The sequence below is a fragment of the Protopterus annectens genome, chromosome 9.part0 (assembly GCF_019279795.1).
Source record: "Protopterus annectens isolate FY-2018-M chromosome 9.part0, PAN1.0, whole genome shotgun sequence".
NCBI classification, from domain to species: Eukaryota; Metazoa; Chordata; order Ceratodontiformes; family Protopteridae; genus Protopterus; species Protopterus annectens.
The window spans coordinates 1,778,925,190-1,778,946,491 of NC_056743.1; the positions used below are offsets into that span (position 1 = coordinate 1,778,925,190).

General features: G+C 40.3%; 1 protein-coding gene across 1 annotated transcript; it reads left to right on the forward strand.

Moving 5' to 3' along the window:
- The first annotated feature begins 288 nt into the window (after positions 1-288).
- On the forward strand, positions 289-1,242 carry LOC122810784 (olfactory receptor 5V1-like). The gene has a single exon (XM_044082343.1). It carries the CDS (start codon positions 289-291, stop codon positions 1,240-1,242), a length of 954 nt encoding a protein of 317 aa, XP_043938278.1.
- The last annotated feature ends 20,060 nt before the right edge of the window (positions 1,243-21,302 follow it).

Genomic DNA, 21,302 nt, shown 5'->3' on the forward strand with positions numbered 1-21,302 from the left:
AGTTCATGTGGTATGGAAAGGCTTAAAATACCCGCATGGTGGTGGAAGTGGATTTACTACTTTCAAGAAAAAGGTTTTTTATTTTTATCTACATGGGAACTGTATAGTGTGATCAGTTGTAATGAATAAGTACTTCCTCAAGAGTGCTTGTTGAGATGTTTTATAAGGAAAGCCTAATTCTCATTGCTATCTTAACGTACAAACATTAAAACAAATTTTTAACTTAATGTCATATTATTTCATCTGTTCTAGTTGTCCTAGTGAATCGGGGAATGCAATTCACCCACCATGGCACAGAAAAACCAATCAGACTTTCTGATATCACATTTTATAATTACTGGTTTTGATGGACTACAGAACTCACAGTTTCGGATAACTGTTTTCATGTTTTTTCTTCTAATTTACATCATGACACTCCTAGGAAATATAGTATTTCTCCTAATTATTAAACAAAATGTTCACCTACACTCACCAATGTACCTGTTTATTTGCAATCTAGCTGTGTTGGATATCTGCTTAACTTCAGTAACAGTCCCTCAGGTAATGCACCAGTTACTATGGAATGACAGTTACATTGAATTTAAATCCTGTATAGTGCAAATGGGATTATTTATATGTTTCAATGTTACAGAGTGTTTTATGTTGGCAGTCATGGCTTATGACCGGTACCAAGCAATCTGTAATCCATTGTATTATCCTACAGTAATGTCCAATGGACATGCATCCAGACTCGCTGTTTCCTGTTGGGTGCCAGGAATATTGGTTGGTGTTGGCCATACATGGACAGTCTTTACCTTACCATTTTGTGGACCAAATAAAATTGTCTATTATTTCTGTGAGCATTTATCAATAATAATATTGTCCTGTATTGATGTTAGCACATATTCTCTAATAACTGTAACCTTGGTTCTGGTAATTATGTGTATTGTAATGTGTTTTATCGCCCTTACTTACATGAAAATCCTTGTAACAGTAACCAAAGTGGCTTCTCCTGGGGGACATCAGAAGGCATTCTCAACTTGTGTAAGTCACCTTATTGTCATTTTTGTATTTATCTGTGTACAAGGTGGGATATTATTGTCATATCAAATTAGAGACAGTTATCTCAGCTTATCTGTACTTGTGGGTGTCTTCCAGAACATATTTCCACCACTGATGAACCCCATTATTTATTGCCTGAAAACAAAAGAAATCAGACTTAGTTTCCTGAAAATGTTACAAAAGAATGCCACTAATAATTAAAGGCAGCACTAAAACATTTTTGGTCTGAATTTTTAAAGTGATCTCTTAGAGTGTAAATGAAAAAAAATATATATATTTATTTAGAGAAACAAGCAGATGCTGTAATTACTTATTTTGGTACTTGAAAAAGCAGCATGTGTACTCTTCTTAGTCTTACACATGCTATGGAGGAGAGTGTAAAGGGTAATAACATAAAGCAAGTCAAATGTGACAACACTAATTCATTTATTTATCCACTCTCAAATACTTGGTATATCCTGTAAAAGATCACTGGGAATTGGTGCCAAGCCTGACAAGCAGGGATGTAATATAGAGATCCATCCTAGGAAGGGATACAAGTTCATCATCACGACAAAAGCTTCTCTGGTTCACTTCTTGGCTGGGGTGCATTCTGTGCAGAGTCCGCATGTTCTCCTTGTGTTAACATGGGTTTTCTCCAGGTGCTCTGGTTTCTTCCTACATTCCAAAGACATGCAATAGGTTGACTAGACACTCTAAATCGACCATAGTTGTGAGTGTGCACGTCTGTGCATGTGTGTGTGTGTGTGTGTGTGTGTGTGTGTGTGTGTGTGTGTGTGTGTGTGCATGTGTGCGTGTGTGTATGTGTGTGTGTGTGTGTGTGTGTGTGTGTGTGTGTGTGTGTGTGTGTGTGTGTGTGTGTGTGTGTGTGTGTATGTGTTTTGCGAACATCTGAGTAAATCTGTCTGAGCCTCTGTGTCTCTATATCTGTGTGTATCTTTCTTTGTGAGTCTGTCTGTGACAATGCATCTGTTTGTGTATATGACTCTCTGTAGTGTGTGTGTGTGTGTGTGTGTGTGTGTGTGTGTGTGTGTGTGTGTGTGTGTGTGTGTGTGTGTATCTGTGTGTGCTTGCATCCACCTGTATATGTGAGAGAGGGTGTCTCTCTGTCTCTGCATCCCTTTGTATGTGTGCATATGTAACTTTGTATGTGTGTGTGTGTTTATGTGTTCATGTATGTCTGTGTGTGTGTATGTGTTTGTATGTGTGTAAACATTATTGAATATTTGCATAATATATATTTTGGATCTAAAATACAACCTCTATCAGAAATTACCTTGTCAGGCATTATTGCTTTCTTTTAATATTACTGGAAACAACAATGTCTCTGTTGTACTGTGAATATAATATTTCCTAAAAAAAATGTTTTTTCCTGCCATCATAAGTTGCTTAACGTTGTTTTTGCTATATTTTTACATAAGCAGTGATGATGTTATAAAAGGGAAACTGATTTGCATTGGAGGGTTCATATTTCACATAGTGTGTAGTTATGAAGAGTTTACTTCTCTAAAACTAAATACTGAACAGGTGTTATTCAGTGTTGGATTATTTTGTGCTTCTCTATGCATTTTAGATCCTTGAAGCAGAGCAAAGCCTTTTGACATTTAGGAAAGAAACTAATTTTGTACATAAATGTGGGTGTGTGTGTGTGTGCGCGTGTGTGTGTGTGTGTGTGTGTGTGTGTGTGTGTGTGTGTGTGTGTGTGTGTGTGTGTGTGTGTTTCAGTCTTTCATCCCCCCCCCTCTATATACAGATAGATAGATAGATAGATAGATAGATAGATAGATAGATAGATAGATAGATAGATATTGATAGATAGATAAACAGTTTAATAGGTAGATAGATGTTAAGTACCATAAAATTCCATAACATTAAATAATGTATGTCATATGGTAGTTCTACAATAAACATGGATCCATTCTATGGCTTTCTGTTCTGTCTGTCTGTATAACAGCTGGCTATCTGTTGCCAACCTTCTAGCACTCTGTACCCTGAGGCAGTGTACCAACTGCCACATGCTTATTGAAAACCATTTGCTATTAAAAGAGAAGGAAGACATATGTTTGAGATGTAAATGCATATTACTTATTACTGGAGTCAAATATTTCACTCAGAGTGGTTTTTAATGCCCATAATAACGTAATGCCTATATCAAGTAAGACAAAAAAAAAAAGAGTCAGTTGCAAAACCATGTTCTTGAAAGCCAAATCTTAGCAATAGACTTAAAACTCTTTCCATACCACATGTAGTGTTGTCCATCATGACCACATGCAGAAGTCATCAGAGAGGTTTGGCCAAGCCATTAAGCCTACAAAAACAGCCCATTCACCATGATAGTTTACTTGATATATGTGATTCCACAGTTTGGCACACTGCTACTCCAACCAACAGGCAGATGTAGACATAGTAACAGTCAATCTATCAGGTGAGAGAATCCTGTAAGTCACCATGGCACTCAAATGCCTTCATTCCAAGTATGACTGTGACAAAGCCATTGTTTGTGAGGGTGTGAGGGTGTGAATGACTTCTGATGAACTCCCTTAGACTACATAAACAGGAAAATGATGGACCTCTCTAAGTATGTTTTTAACACTGGAAACAGACTTACATACATACAAATGTTTCAAGCACAGGTGCCCTTCTAGATTGCCAATATACCAAAACACTTGTTCCCATAATAAATGTCCAGGCTGTTCTTAAAAATATCTAAGCTAGTACTTGCTTTAATGTAATTTGGTAGTCTGTTCCAAGCATCAGCTACTCTGTCAGAGAACCAATTAGTACACTTCTCATTCCTATAGAATCTTCTACATAGGTTATCTGATGATTCTCTAGTACTTTTTGATAACCCTAACATTCCCAGAGGTAGTTGTCCCTAAATGCCCTATATACCTGAATAAGATCTCCTTTTAAATATCTGTAAGATACTCTGTACAAGTTCAGGTATTTTAGTCTTTCATAATAACTTAGATTTTCACATCCATGGGTGCCCTTGGTATATTTCCGCTGTACTCATTTCCAGTTTACTCATGCTTGTTTTCCTACAGGGTTTCCATATTGTTATTCCATACTCAAGTTTCGGTCTAAAGTAACTAACAAACAATGACTTCATTATGTTTGATTTCCTAGACTTTATAAATCTTTTTATACAACCAATAGTTCTACAACTATCATTAGCCGACTGGTTGATATAATTAGAAAAGCTTATAGCTGAATCTACCCATAAACCCAGGTCCTTAAATGAGTCTACAGTTTCAATCACTATGTGCTGTATTAAATATTCACCTTACAGTTTATGTCTCCCAAATCTCATATGCTTAGTTTTTTTATGTATTTTTCAACATATTATTCTCCTGTGCCCAAATGATCAAGTTAGTCAAATTATTTTGCAGATATGCCTTATCTGTAACACTTGTAATCAGTTTACCCAATTTCAGGTCATCAGCATATACACTGTAGAAACCTCAGATGAAAAAGTAAGGTCTGAAAGATACAATCTAAACAAGTAAGGGCCTAGGACAGAGCCCTGTGGGACACCTTGACTGTAACCAAGGATTTCACCTGTCTAGCTGGTGTGTGGTACTTGCCATGTCCTATTTGTACGCCATGCAGCTTTCCATATTATCAACAGTACATCAATACCTAGTTGTACTAATTTATTGATCAGTGTTTTGTGTATGACCCTGTCAAATGCTGAAGTTAAATCTATATAAATCACATCACAGCACAATTTTTTATTCATAGCTATTATTATATTGTTATAGAGCATCATATTACACGTGGTAATAGAGCTATTTTCAACATATGCATACTGATATATGGTTTCAAGTCCCAACCTATCCAGTTCTGACAATAACTTATCCAAGATTACCTTCTCCATTATTTTTCCACAGCATGAAAGTAGACTTAAGGGTCTATGTAATTCTGTGTTTGTCCTACTTCCCTTTCACTTAAAGTCAGTCACAACTGTTTCACCACCAATGGCCTGCAGCTTTCTCATTGGGGCTTTTGCATAGCACTCCTTAAAATGGAGAACATCAACATTTATGCTGTAACACAGACCTGGCTCAAGGCAGCAGAAAGCACCTCTGCACTACCAGGCTATAACTCATTCCACACCTTTCAGCTGCAGAACTTGGACCGAAGCTCCAAAGGTGGCGGTGTTTCCATATTCATAAAGTATGCACACACCTCCAGACTGGTAACCCAACATAACACATCGGAGATACTTCAGGTGCACCTAACATTAGGTAAGACAGCAATTCAGGTTGTAGCCTGTTATAAGTCCCCAACCATGTCCCAAGACTCACACTCCACGTTCCTAACCACCCTGGAGAATATTAGGGTCCAACCTAACACTCTCATACTGGGCGACTTCAACTACCCATCCATTAACTGGGAAAACTACTCATGTACCAATACACTTGCCCAACGTTTCCTGAAATTCATTAATTCCAATGCCTTGGACCAGTTCGTTCTTACTCCCACTAAAGGTAGCAACATCCTTGACCTGGTCATTACTAACATGGGTGACCGCTGCTTTATACCAGTAGTTAACTCCTCCCTGGTTAGATCCAACTACAAACTAATCACCTTGGAAATCCACATCCCTCCTACCCCCCCCCCCACACACACACACACAAAGGTAACCACCATGAAAAACTTCTCCAAAGCTAACTTTGGGCTTCTAAAAACACAAGTGGCTAACTTCAAGGCACCCATGCAAATGGAGAGCAGTTGCATGACTGCCAAATCATACAACAATGCACTGTACGAACACATACACAAAGGCATGGATCTCGCCATACCCAATAGAACTAAGATGCTCTCCTCCAAAAATAGGAAGACAATCTGGTGGTCCCCTGCCATAAACAAACTCTACAACAGAAGGAGGAAACTGATACAGAATAAGATGAAATCCCAAGACTGGAAAAACTCCCTTATCAGCCTCAACAAAAAGTTGGGATCCCTCATCAAGTCCTCTAAAGCTAGCTATAAAAACAGAATTGTGGCAATAGTAAAGACAACCACAAGGCCTTCTATAGTTATGTAAGGAATCTCCATGACAATACCCAGATTTGCTCTGAGCTACTGCACAATGGTACCTCCTATACCGAGCCAACAGATATTGCCAATATACTGGCCAACTGATTCAGTGCAATTTTACCCCTCTCTTCCCTCCCAAAAGATCTAGCACATTAACAGTAGATTGCCAAGCACCCAGTATTACTGCTGCACAGGTTAAAACAGCACTGTCCAAGTCCAAGAATACAGCTTCTATGGGACCTGATAATATCCCTGGCTGTGTTCTACATGAACTACAGAATGAACTGGCATCCCACTTGTGTGCCATGTTCAATCACAGCCTCACCTCAGGCTTTGTCCCTACTAAATGGCACACTGCTACAGTCATCCCTCTCCACAAAGGAGGAGTGACTACAGACAATGGGAACTATCGTCCCATTAGCCTAATGAGTCTGATATGCAAATCTATAGAATGCATCATTATGGACCTAATAAACAAGGATATAGGAAATCTTCAAACTCTGGATCTCACACGGTTTGGTTTTGTGAAGGGTAGATCATGCCTGCTCAACTAGGTTGACTTCTTTGAGTCAGTCACCAGAGATGTGGATGAAGGCAAAGTGGTTCACACAGCCTACCTTGATCTGGCCAAGGCCTTTGACACCATTCCCCACTCAGGAATCATAGAAAAACTCAATAAACTAGGCATCAACCCCTATATCACTAGGTGGGTTGCAAACTGGCTCACAGATAGAACCCACAGTGTGAATGTAGCCGACTCCAAGTCAGACTGCTGACCAGTCATGAGCGGAGTCCCACAGGTTTCAGTCCTGGGTCCTCTCCTGTTTGGTATCTACTTCTCTGAAGTCCAGGCCAACATGAAGGGACTCTGGCTGACAAAGTTCACAGACGATTGCAAGTTGGGAGCTATTATTAACTCCCCAAGTGATGTTGACATCCTACAGAAAGGCCTCACTGAGACCAACGACTGGTGTCAGAACCATGGCCTTAAGCTCAATGGCAAAAAATGTGTCATCATCCCCTTTGGGAAAAACCCAGTTCCCATGAATTACCACATCGATGCTAGTCCATTGAACACAGAAAGTGTTATAAGAGATCTGGGAACACAGGTTGACGGCAACCTCTCTTTCGACCACCACATTGCCACTGTTGTCAGAAAGTCCTTCTATATGGCACATCTCATTACTAAGGGTTTTGCATCCAGGAAGAAAGAGGTCTTTGTCTCCCTCTACTCTTCCCTCTACTCTTCCCTCATTAGGCCAATCATCGATTACAATGCCCCATTTGGCATGTACCTCACTAGACACCTGCAACAACTGGGGAGGCCACAAAAGAACCTCACAAAGAGGATTCTAGGCCTTAAACGCTTGTCCTATATGGACAGACTCAAAAATCTCCAGTGATTCTCTGTCTCATATCACCTACTTAGAGGTGATCTCTGCTTGACTTACAAAGCCATGTTTGACCCAACTCTGTTCGAAATGCTACATCTAAAGAAATCCCAGTCTCTCCACACCACACACTCCAGAGACCTCAACCTCATTACCACAATCAACAGAACGTGCTGGAGGGACAGGTTCATAACCCAGAGACTGCTCATGCTATGGAATAGACTTCCCATATATGTCAAACAAAGCACCTCAATGGTCCTCTTCAAGAGAAATCTTGATGAGTGGATGGGAAATAGAAAATTCACCCCAGGGATCACTCCAGTGGCTCTACTTGACAGAGGCACTGGGAACTAAGGTTGGGTGGTATGATGCCAGGGTAATCCTATGGGCTAGGCTTGTAAAGGCTCCAAGGCCATTAGCCTAGTACACACCTATGAACCTATAATACTGACGATACACCATAATGCCACTTTTAGGAATGTTGGCCTAGTCAGGCTACTGACCTAATAAATACAAATTCTAATCTGGCAAATTTCAATGTAGTACTATTCAGCACAAGGAGCCCAGTTAAGAAAATATCCTATCTCAAGGCCTTCCTCTCTCTGGAACTCATAGATGTTTGTGTTATCACTGAAACCAAGTTACAGAATAGTGACAGTACTCTCTACTTGACTGTCATGTCTGCTAAAATTCTTCCTAGGCCCACAAGTGTAGACAGCAGTAACACTGGTAGTGACACGTCTGTCTTTATCTGAAATATCATCATCTCTGATCAGTCAACCATAGAAATCAACTCAAATGCCTTCATATTTTAATTACTAGTAAACAAAATTTCAAACCACTTCCTTACCAACTATAGTGCCCTATGCATGACACCAGCAGTCGCAAAACATATCATAATTAAATAGACTCCTTCTCTACTAACTCAAACACCATCTTTTTAAAGGACCTTCAAATACCTACTCCATAAATTGGCACACCTACACTTCTACAAACAAATATGTTCAATATTTCCTTGACATTATCATTGCAAACTTCCTTGATCAAATTGTACCTTTTCCCCTATTTGAGGGATTATCACACTTAATGTTTTTCTCACAGCTAAAATCCCTATATTCTCTTTCCTCATTGCCACACCCTGACTGATTAAATCAGATCATTGTACTGTCTTATGTATGGTGCAGCTCTAGTCTTAGGAAACAACCACCCAAGCAGCCTTTAGAGATTTCTGCAAGGCCAATTCCTACATGCCTGATGATAACCTGGACTATTAAACAGTAAGTCCCCACCCCTCAAAGACCCTATAGCAATTACAGCCATATATACCCAAAGTTTACACTCCCATTCTGGTTTTCATATAAAAGACTATCATATTCATCATAAATAGATCCCCAGATTCACTATCCTTCCATGCATGACTAAGGTAGTCATGCACGGAATTGGCTGTTTAGAAGTCTGACTGCAGCGCGCCATGCATATTAATGAAGACGTGCTGCCTGAGCTCCTAATCCTACATGGAGCATGGACGAGTGCAGGGAGGCATGTCTGACATCAGAGCTCTCACAATATACACGCCCCTGCAATGAAGAACTGCAGAATGAGAGTAAACAATGAGTGAGACCGCTCATAGATGTGTGTATATCCCCAAGGACATCCCCCCACATGTAGAAAAGCAATACTGAAGAACAAAAATAAAACTTTTTTTAATAAAACAGACAAAGTTTAACCGTAGGTGCGTGGGTTTGCCCATCACTTAGCTATGGTTAATACAGGTTAAATAGCAGAAAGAGGATAAAAAGCAAGATATAGGCAATTGAAGCAGTACAGTAATAGTATATTGGGCAGAACATTTGCCTTACAAGCAGTCATTCCCGGTTCAAGCCCCAATGCAGTACATCCCATGTTCCCTTCCAAATCACTTTTTATGATAAATATTTTTATTGCATAACCTAATAAATAACATATATTTCTGAACTGCAATACTGCATTTAATGTAGATGTGAGGAGTCAGTGTCATAATGTTGCAAAGTCCACAGATAGCCACATGACCCACACAGTATTACAGATACAAATGGAAGGTAAGTTGTGTAATGAATGATAACTCCATACATTTCTTCAAATTTCCCACCTCCCAAAGAACCATTACACTATTACTGTCTAAAATGTAGCACTAGTAAGCAGTAATAAGCAGAAGTAAGCACACTTAAGCACTAGTAAGTGGGTTTAAGGCCATTTGCATGGGAGTAAGCAATGCACACACAGGTGAAGCAAGATCGAAGCTAACCCTCTGTAAGCATATGTAACTGGAGGTTATAATTGCTTACCCTTGCGCAAAGCTGCGCAAACCTGCTTACAAGTGCTCAAAAGTGCCTTGATCACTCAGTATGCATCAGCCACCATTCTGGGCAGGAAAACATAACCAGGCTTTGCAGGTAGTGAACCCAGGACCCTGTACTCTTCAGTCACAGTACTTAACCACTAAGCCAGCACAACAGTACATAAGATTGAGGTTTTAATAAACAAACCTCACCATAGGAAAACAAGCTGAACATGTGAAAGGACTTTCTATACAGCCTTATGCTGTATACCCAGCTACATCACATAAATATGTGAACTGGAGTACTGCAGTAAGCACAGATGTGAGGTGTTATTGTAATAAAGTGTAGAAGTCCCCAGGACCCCATACAGTGTATGTACACATGAATCATGGATACCAGACACATATATAACCTGTAATGAATAATAAAGCACTGCCAAAAAGCAAATATAATGCTAATTGACTATTAAGCAATGCTAAGTGCTGCACAGCTCAGCTTAGTAAGTGTAAGCAATGTGTAGGGCAGCCAATTCAATCTACCTATTGGTATACCTCTTTAAGCACTGCCAACCTTAGGTAAGTAGGTGTGCCTATAGCTTAGCCTATTCAAAACCAGCCAGTCACTGAAAAGTGCAGGAAATTGGCTGTATTTAAACCCCACAGGCAGGAATACTTCCCATAACTGGTTATAGCTTCCTAGGGCAGGTAGAATTGCTGGAGTGGGTGAAGGCACTCAATTTAGAGTGAAGCGCTGGGGCATTCAGGAGTCACAAATCATGGTATGTCTCCTGGTAAAACACCATGAGCAGAGACTACTGCAGGGCCAGTACCAGGGTTCACAGTATAAAACGGAGGCCTGGGACAGTCTCCCTGTGACGTCACCAGTGCCACAGGTATATCCCGGACTGGTGAGAAGGTCAGGCACCACCATGCTGGCCTGAAGTGGTGGAGGGGGGATGTACTGGAACAGTGGATCCAGAAATCTTGGCAGATGTCTAATGCCCCAGTACTGAGTAAGTATTCATTCTACTAAGTAGTTAATAATTGCCTAGCTTGCGTATACTATGGATAGGTATGGCTAAATATCACTGTATTTCTCTGACAGCTGTAGATGAGCGGACTGCAAATCAGCAAGCCCATGATGCTGGGTTGCAAAGGCTATGTCGCGAGGTAGGTTACTAATTATTCTGCACGTACTGTCATAAAAAACATATATAAGAACCTTAGAGAGTGTCATATCAGTATAAATAAAGGTGTAATATTCTGTGAATAAAGGTATAACCCCTGGAGTGCTTCTGTTTACTCTTCTTTCATATGTTGTTGTACTGTTGCATTCTATACATAGTACTGCTGTATTAAGCAGTGTTACCCACACTGAGGTATGCAGATAAAATGTGTATGAAGTTCTGTATAACAATGTTGGAAGTGCCAAGAGGTCAGTCATATTGTACAACTGAGGGAGACTTAGACAGAAAACATTAGAAAGCTTCACAACAATTCCCTGATAGCACAGTGTACTATGATGTTAACTGTAACGTTTTTGTCACACACAGCAGGGGTTTGAATCCCGGGAGTGCTAGTAAGTTGTATGCATAATCATACCCCACAAATGTACAGCTTTGTTAGAATGTTCAGATAGAAAGCTGTATGCATAATTATACCCAACAACTGTACAGAATTTGCTAGAATTTTAAAATAGAAAGCTGTATGCATATTCATACCCCTCAACTGTTCCAATCTGTCCAGCATGTCCAGATAAATGGCCCACATCACCAGCCTGGTACCCTGGTACCCTGAAAAATAAGTGTGATGATCCAAGAAATGTAGGCAGCCATTAAAGACATATAACTGATAGTCAAACCTGTACATAGTCAGAGAATGTATATGAAAACAAACCTGTCATTCTAGCATCTCACCTAAAGTGTATGAGAGCAATTGTCAAAATATGTTGCATTAACACCTGCATCTTGTCACACCTGTATGTAAGACACAGGTTTATTTATTTATTTATTTATTTCAGTTTGATTACCGGGGAAGTCCACTGGGCCAAGAAGAACCTATTTTCAGTGGAGGCCCGGTGAGAAAAGCTCCAAAAGCAGTACAAACGAATATAATGCATGAGAAGAATACAAAAGAATGTCCACACAGCAATAATACATAGTAAGATCACTGGAAACGCAAATTTACAATAGAATGTACACACAGAAAAAAATACAGAGAAGAACACAGCAAATGCTAAAAAACAAAACATTTGTTTTTTTGTTTTTTGTTTTTTTTTTTGTAAACAAAATTTGCAAATTTTTCAATGTTTTCATCCTTATAGTGAAGTTAGAGTCAGCTAAAAGTATTTAGCTAGAATTAGAGTGAATAAGGTGCAAGAGTACAGAAGCTTAGTTTATGAGAACCTTGGAATTACATAGGGTGAAAGCAAGAACATTTCCATTTTGAAGATAGGTGTAAGAAAAGTTGGGTTTTAAAGTATTCTGTGTTAGGTATGGTTCTAAGAGACGGAGGGAGAGAGTTCCATTTCCTACCTAGAGAGAAGGATAGTAGTTGCTGGCCAGCGGGATGTTTAGGTCTGGGGATGGAGATTAGATTTTGGTGTTCGGATCTTAATGATCGGTTGGGAATGTAAGGGGGAAGGATGTTGGATAGAGCAGGTCACATATATAATAATCTACAAATATACCATTGTACAATATAAGGCCATTGGGTAGTGTAATAATACATGCAAGGGACAGATCACTGCAGTGACTAAGAATGTAGTGAAAACTACAAGGATATATTAGTTGTTAATTGAAATCTCTCTCTCACCCCTACCGTATGTGCAAAAATAACCCAATAACACACCTCAATCGGTATGTATACACTCCAAACTTTTGTTGGGACATATGTCCCATTGGTTTATAAATATTCACATTTGTTTCTATGCATGTGTCATGTTAAAATACCCCCATACTGGTGGCCTGTTGCCATCAATAAAACCTGCATGCTGTTGTAATAGCCACTATTGTTCCATATATGCATGTGTTCTGCTTGCTTGGTAACTGTTTTAAATCTGGTGTCTTGGGTTAATGGGAATACCTATGCATGCTGTTATAACTAATCCTGAATGCTGTTGACTATTACTAACCCATAACTTCCATAAGCCTGCTACAACATAGCTCGTATGGTAAGGCCAGTCCCAGCGGACCCACCTGTCCCACTTCAGCTGGCCATGGCACCGGGCGCCAGCATGTCTGGGGCCTAGCCTGGGACCTCCTTCTCTGTTGGCCCTGCACCACCTTTGTTGTGGAACCACCGCAGGGGGTGGGGCTCAGCCCCCTCCACTGGGAGCAAGGGTGGAGAGGAACTTATCAAACTTCATCAGGTGTAGGCCATGGTGTGTAGGGACCTCAATAAGGAGTTTCAAGACCAGCTACACCAGCTTGAGGGCCGAGTGGCACAATTAGAGGGGGAGCCTGCCCCTCCTATACAGTCCCCAGCACAGCCACCTTTGGGGCCGTGAAGGTGCAGTGGTGACTGTCCATTGGTGGGGTCCTCAGTCCCACTGTTTCCATTTGGGGGCTCATGGGCTTGCGACTTTCAAACAACCCACCTCGTCCAAGGTGTTTCTCCCCCAAATGTGTCATATACTGCCCCTGTATGCTGTCTTGTCTGTCTTGTCTGTTATCTTACCCAACCTATCCTCCCTGAGCATACCTACTCTCCTTCCCCAACATCCCACTCTCACCTTAAAAAAAAAAAAAGGGCAATCTGTTCACAAAAAAAAAAAATCACTCCCCATGCATAGCTGTCCATTTTGCATACATGTCCACTGGACACATGTAATCTGGTCTAATTGACATCACAACATATTATTGTTGTTCTCACTCCTCTCTCAGGGGTTTTAGTGTTCAAATGTTCCTCCAAATTCATTGCATATGCACAGCTGTTGATGTAGAAGAAATGGACAGCTATGGACCTTCCCTACACCCTTCCTGCACATCCATAGTTATATTGCCTACTGTCTTTCCCTCTTTGTGCCCCCTTTTCACCACTTTCCTATCACCCCTGTTTTCTTTTCTTTTAAAGAAATTAGCACGGGAGTAAGTGGGAGTAAGCACTTTTAAGCAGCAGTAAGCGGGTTTCAGCCTGTTTGCATGGGGGAAAGCACTGCCTACACAGGTTAAGCAATTTAGAAGCTGAGTGTAAGAAAGTGTAACCAGAAATTAGCAGGGCTTACCGTCACGCAAACCTGCACAAAACCGCTTACAACTCCTTAAAAGTGCCTTAATCACTCTGTATCCAATGGCCCTTGTTCTGACTAGCAACAAAATAAATGACCTCTGCAAGGCTCGAGCCCAGGACCCTGCATATCACAGCCAATGTGATTTACCACTAAGCCATGGCAGATATAAATAACCCTAATGTTTTCACAAACATAGTATCCAGCTAAAAAATCAACAGTACAGGGAATGTACTTATACATGTATATATATAAAAGTCGCGGTGGTGCAGCGCTAGCGTTGTCGCTTCACAGCAAGAGATTCTCCCATTTGATTCTTGGCTGGAACGCCTTCTGTGTGGAGTCCGCATGTCCTCCCCATGGTCAAGTGGTGTTCGAAAGACATGCATGAATGGGCATGCCTTCGTTGAAGGTTGAGCGTCGAGCTGGCACCTCGGCACCATAAAAATCTACCACCAATCATTAGCGGACCGGAGTTCTGCTGTGGCAACCCCTAACTGGGAAAAGCCGAAAGAAGAACAACATATATATATATATATATATATATATATATATATATATATGTATATATATATATATATATATATATATATATATATATATATATATATATATATATACATATATATATGTATATATATATATATATATATATATATATATATATATATATATATGTGTGTGTGTGTGTGTGTGTGTGTGTGTATATATATATATATATATATATATATATATATATACAGATATATATCTTTAGATATAACAGAGCACATAACAAAGAGATATATGACCACAGACACTGTTAATGGGGGTAAGGGTGCTCAAGCAACATACGTCTTACATGTAACAATATTCTCCCCCCATACAGACAGGTCTGCCCTGCAATACAGTACCATCTTTTGTGAATCCAGTAACCAGGACCTGACACGACATGGCCACAAGATGTTTACTGTAAGCCATGATGTGAGGCTTGTATAGATAACATATCATACATTACAGTCTGGCTACCATAGTGTAATTACAATGTGGAAGCAATACAACATTCCTAAGATACATATACACAGACACAGGTATGGAGATACATATATATGTCTATATATATATCTACTGAGTTTAAATACTTGGGGTCTATAGTTCAGAGTAACGGTGAGTGTGGAAGAGAGGTGAAGAAGAGAGTACAGGCAGGATGGAGTGGGTGGAGAAGAGTGTCAGGAGTAATTTGTGACAGATGAGTACCTGTAAGAGTGAAAGGGAAGGTCTACAAGAGGGTAGTGAGACCAGCTATGTTATTTGGGTTGGAGACAGTGGCACTGACAAAAAGGCAGGAGTATGAGCTGGATGTGGCAGAGTTAAAGATGTTAAGATTTGCACTGGTTGTGACGAGGGTGGACAGGATTAGGAATAAGTATATTAGATGGTCAGCCCAGGTTGGAAGGTTTGGAGACAAAGCCAGAGAGGCAAGATTACGTTGGTTTGGACATGTGCTGAGGAGGGATGCTGAGTATATTGGGAAAAAGATACTTAAGGATGAAGCTACCAGGTAACAGGAAAAGAGGAAGGCCTAAGATAAGGTTTATGGATGTGGTGAGAGAGGACATGCAGGTGGTTGGTGTGACAGAGCAAGATGCAGAGGACTGGAAGAAATAGAAACAGGTGATCCACTGTGGTGACCCCTAACAGGAACAGCTGAAAGAAAATGATGATCTACATACATATATAGACATATATGTAACTACACATACACACATAGACGTATGTCTAGGAAGATACATTATTAGAGGGTGCACACCACACTGAACAGCCAGTTTCCCTACAGTTGGAACCTCATCAGATGGACAGTGTATGACTCACCCATACAAAAGACAATTGTTGCCTGACACATAAACCAACAGAGAAGTCAAAGGATGTAACACCACACACAGGTTTGCATATGTTTTAAAGCTTTATTTGTGTACTATTACAGTTTTATATGCCATGTCATATTGCAGTTTATACTTTGAAATACATACAAACAGATTAATACAACTGTCAAACAGATCATTTAAGACAGTAATCTGAAAGCATAACTTATGTTGCTGTCTAGGTCAAGGTCTTCAAGTGGTAGAACAGAAAATACTGACTGGGCCGCAGGATAACAATCAATCAACAGTAAGTAATGCAGATGTATAGCCCAGCAGCCCCTAACTACACTCTGTACACAATCCTAGGGTGAAAAGACCTACGTTTACACAATGGGATGTATCTGTTACATAACAATGCATAACTGAAATCATCACAATTGCACTGGCAAACAGAACAGGCTGTATGGCAGTAATCAGTAGGCCAGCAATGTTCACAAGGTGAAATGCATGGTAATGTACAGCCATATACCTTAAGCCAGCTTACTACTGATATACTTCACATGTTGTAACACCTTAGGTTAATAATGGTGCTTACCCCCTCACCACCAGACTGACTTACAGGAGCATAAAACACTGTTACATACACTGACCTCTGCACTGCAAAGGGGCATACATGTGGTGTGCAGATGAAGCCTACATATATATGGGCCCTTCCCCACAATATGTGTGGGTGCCCAACAGCACTGGAATGATGGCAGGAATGGCAGCATGACATAATCACTGACCAACACATAATAACCCCCTGCTGCATGTCATATGGATGAAGCCTGGTATGTTGGTGGAGGACAGAGGCCAGTACACAGGCCCATATGTGAAATAGTGTTGTCATACACTGAGCATGTTGCTGTTGTTACAGGATAGTCTGCAACACACAGACAAAAATGTGACATCATAAACACAAATGGATGTAGCCACCTAGTGATAGCACTCAACACACACACTGCCAGTGATATAACTGACACAAGACCTGTATGGTGGACAGACAAAACATAGGCCCACATATGAGAACTATGCAGACAGACTGCAGTCCATGCTAAACTAGTATGTACACACAAACCCTGCAACACTGGTATTATACAAATAATATACTAACACTACTCATACCCTGTCTGTAGTTCTTGAACCTGATACAAATATGTAGCTGCCTTGAGACTGCAATTCCACATCTGAGAGGTCTTGCAACCTGCTGTCTGTAACACTGCTGCCCACACACAGGAAGGATGTCCATGATACAGGAAAGGTAAAGGGACCACGCTCAAATGATGTAGGGATTTATAGTAGTGGGTTGCCATGACAGTGGTAACTGGAAGTACTACACAGCATGCTGCATGCAGGTAACAAGTGGAGGACACTGACTGGTGCAGAGGTCATCATCTGATCATGTGCCTCCCTACAAAAGCCATGCTACAATCTATTCAAAGCAGCTCAATCCAGTTACTGGAGAAAGAGAGAGGGAGAGAGACACTCAGACAGAGACCAAACTAAAGAACAAAAAACAAAAAAGAAATAGACTAGGCCTACAAAAAGAATTTTGTGAAGAGACATTAGTCACACAACAGGCATGTGAAGTAAATATGCATTTAATTGACTGTAGAACTTGGGCCATAATAATGGGATAGATGATGCTGAATTATTTATATGTGCAAGCAGGTTTTGTTGTTGTAATGATGTTCAGCTGAACAAATGCTATGGACAATAGAGTCTGTCCCTGTGGGTAGTGGGCCATAGGCATCAACTGTGCAGAGCAGAACTGACTGACAAGATATAAGTCATCATACTGTGTTTTGTGTAATGGAAAACATGTACAGTAGTGTGGGCAATAGCCGGTGGTGGAGGTAATGGCATAATGATGGCTATGTGGGTTCCAGAGCCCACCATTTGCAGGATACTCAGGGTAATGTGTAATGTAGCATGCTGAAATGCCATAGGTGTGTAATAGTTGTAACTGCAATCTGTCTGTATATATACCCCCGTAATGTTAGGCTGTGTCCGTATGTGGCACCTGTCTGTGTTGTAGTAAGGCAGAACACTCCAGCTGTGCATGAAGGAGAGTTAGAGATTGTGGACCTGATGTCTGAATGTAACCTATATATATATATATATATATATATATATATGTATTGTTTTTCTTTATTAGGTTTTTCTGTGTGATATATATATATATATATATATATATATATATATATATATATATATATATATATATATATATATATATATATATACAGGGTCTACTTTATTACCGCGAAAGACGAATCGGTCGACTACAATTCGTGCGACACATAACGAGCGAAATGTGAGTACGTCGAATGCACTAAGCCGCGGAAGTGGAAATATCGAATTGGCATAGTTGGCCCATCTGCGGAATAGCTCCATAAGGTAAGTGTGCGGCAGTTATGGACCTTAGGGTTAGGCAGGGGTTAAGGATAGTGCATAGATAGTTGTGTATGTAGGGTTTAGTGTAGGGTTAGAAGTAGGGTTTTGGTGCTTTACTTTAGGGTTAGAAGTAGGGTTTTGGTTAGTGTGCGTATGTGCTGTTTTTTACTGTGTTTCGGTAGGTAGTATGATCCGGGCGGTGGGGTTGGCCAACTATGACAGATCGAGATTTCGAATTTCGCAGTTTAGTGCATTTGACGTATTTGCATTTTGCTCATTATGGTTCGTGCAAATTGTAGTCGATCAACTTGGCTTTCACAGGAATAAAGTAGACCCATATATATATATATATATATATATATATATATATATATATATATATATTTATATATATATATATATATATATATATATATATATATATATATATATATATATACATATACATACATACATGTACATGTATGTATAGTTTTTATGTATATATCTATATATATATATATATATATATATATATATATATATATATATATATATATATATATATATATATATATATATATATATATATATATATATATATATATATATATATATATATATATATATATATATATATATATATATACATATATATATATACACACATGTATGTATATTTGAAGATACATATACATGTATTTATGTATATCGACATGTATGTCTACAGATACATAGACACCTACATGTATATATATATAAAAGCTGTATACAACATAATATATATATATATATATATATATATATATATATATATATATATAGATAGATATATATATATATATATATATATATATATATATATATATACATGCTCCATATCACACATATCAATGCACACAAATTTACAGCATTAAGTGTTTGCAACATGGACAGGTATGTCACTTGTGAGACCCTTGTTGGGACCTCATTGTCCTTGTCTGTGAAGGTGAGATTGGGAATTCGGGGAAGGATAGCAGGTATAGTTGTGGCGGTTGTTTGGGTTGGTAGATAGAGAAGAGAGCCTATAGGAGTGGTATATGGCACATGTGGTAGGCAAACCCCCTGGATGGTTAATGTCATCTGTAATGTGAAAGCCACATCAGCCCCCATATGGACACAATGAGAACAAGGCTTCCACCCATCGACAGTCACAACAGCAGTTTCATGGACATAAAGGTGCCTGGGCTGGAGGCTGAGCTGGAGTAGCATGTGGACCCTGTGAGTGTGTACTGAGGGCCTCAAGGTGCTGTAGCATATCCCCATGGTTTGTGTTTAGCTCCCTATACACCAAACCCTGAACCTGACCACAGGTTACAGGATCATGTCTGTGTATGCCCCCGGGGGGCACCATCCCCTGAGGAGGTTCCACCTGAAGGTAGTGTGGACCAGTAGGCCCCAGGGTGGGTCCCACATGTGATGTGGCCTGGCAACCTGTCCAGATGATGTTGGAGAGGTGGCTCTACTGGCAAATATCCCCTAAACATGCTATTGTGTCACTGTTATAGAACATATGTGGGTAGTAATATTCTACACAATCCCTGAACATGTCCAAGAGTATGCATAGATATTCCCATTAACACAGAATGTCAGATGTGCAGCAATCACATACCAAGCAAACCACATGCATATATGGAACCATATTGGCCTGACAATGCCATGCAGGTGAATAGTGTATAACATGCCATCAATTATAGTGTCCACACAGGGAACATGGCCACAGACACATAGCACAAAGTGTGTTACAATACAATACATACATATCCCAATGTTAGTTAAGGTGTGAAATACCTATTGAGTTGTGTGAATAGTTTGTTGTTGTTGAATATTTCGGGGGGGTAGAAATGTGTATTAAGAACTATGGTAATCTTGCTGTATGATTTCTTCAGACCTATTTCCGTCTTTATGTCTTTCAGGCAACATGAACATAGGGTGGCTTCCAACATACTCTGCCGGAGAAATGGAAGTCATCCCTTGGATACCTCACCAACCACTACCCCATACTGTTTGGAAGGGGAGCAGAGGATCAGCAGGAGTGGACCACCCTGTGGAATGAGCTAATCCACAGGGTCAATGATGTCGGGCACCATAACCGAAGTTATGAGCAGGTCCGGCATCGTTGCTCAGACCTGCTTCGCAGTGCCCGTAGCTGTGCTGTTGCAGTCCGGGGGAATCACCTTGCAACAGGGGGGAGTCATGCAGACCATCCCCCCTGACACGAGTGGAAGAACTACTCAGCAGCCTTGGTGCACCTGCCCATAGAAATCAACATCAGCTGCCAGACAGCATTTTGGAGGTGGGTGCTACCTACACACCAGCTGAGGAGCGTGCAGGTAAGACCACAGGGAACTTTAGTAGACCACTGTTGCATATGCATATGCATCTGTATAGGTAGAGCATCTTCTTCTTCCTTTGGCTCTTCCTGGTTAGGGGTTGCCACAGTGGATCACCTCGTCCCATTTGTATCTGTCATCTGCATCTTGCTCTGTCACACCAACCACCTGCATGTCCTGTCTCACCACATCCATAAACCTTAACTATGGCCTTCCTCTTCTCCTCTTACCTGGCAGCTTCATGCTTGGCATCCTTTTCCCACAAATAACCAGCACCCCTCCTCAGCACATGTGTAAAGCAATGCAATCTTGCCTGTCTGGCTTTGGCTCAGAAATGTCCAATCTGGGCTGACCTTCAAATATACTTATTCCTAATCCTGTCTACCCTCATCACAACCAGTGCAAATCTTAACATCTTTAACTCTGCCACATCCAGCTATGATTCCCTGCTTTTTGTCAATGCCACAGTCTCCAACCCATATAACAGAGCTGGTCTCACTACCCTTTTGTAGACCTTCCCTTTCACTCTTACTGGTACTTGCCAGTCAGAAATCAGTCCTGACACTCTTCACCACACACTCAACCCTGCCTGTACTCTCTTCTTCTCCTCTATTCCACACTTACCATTACCCTGAACTGTTGATCCAAAGT

What these genes read in the sequence shown, in the direction of transcription:
- LOC122810784 (XM_044082343.1), top strand. Translation starts at nt 289, where the DNA reads ATGGCACAGAAAAACCAATCAGACTTTCTGATATCACATTTTATAATT.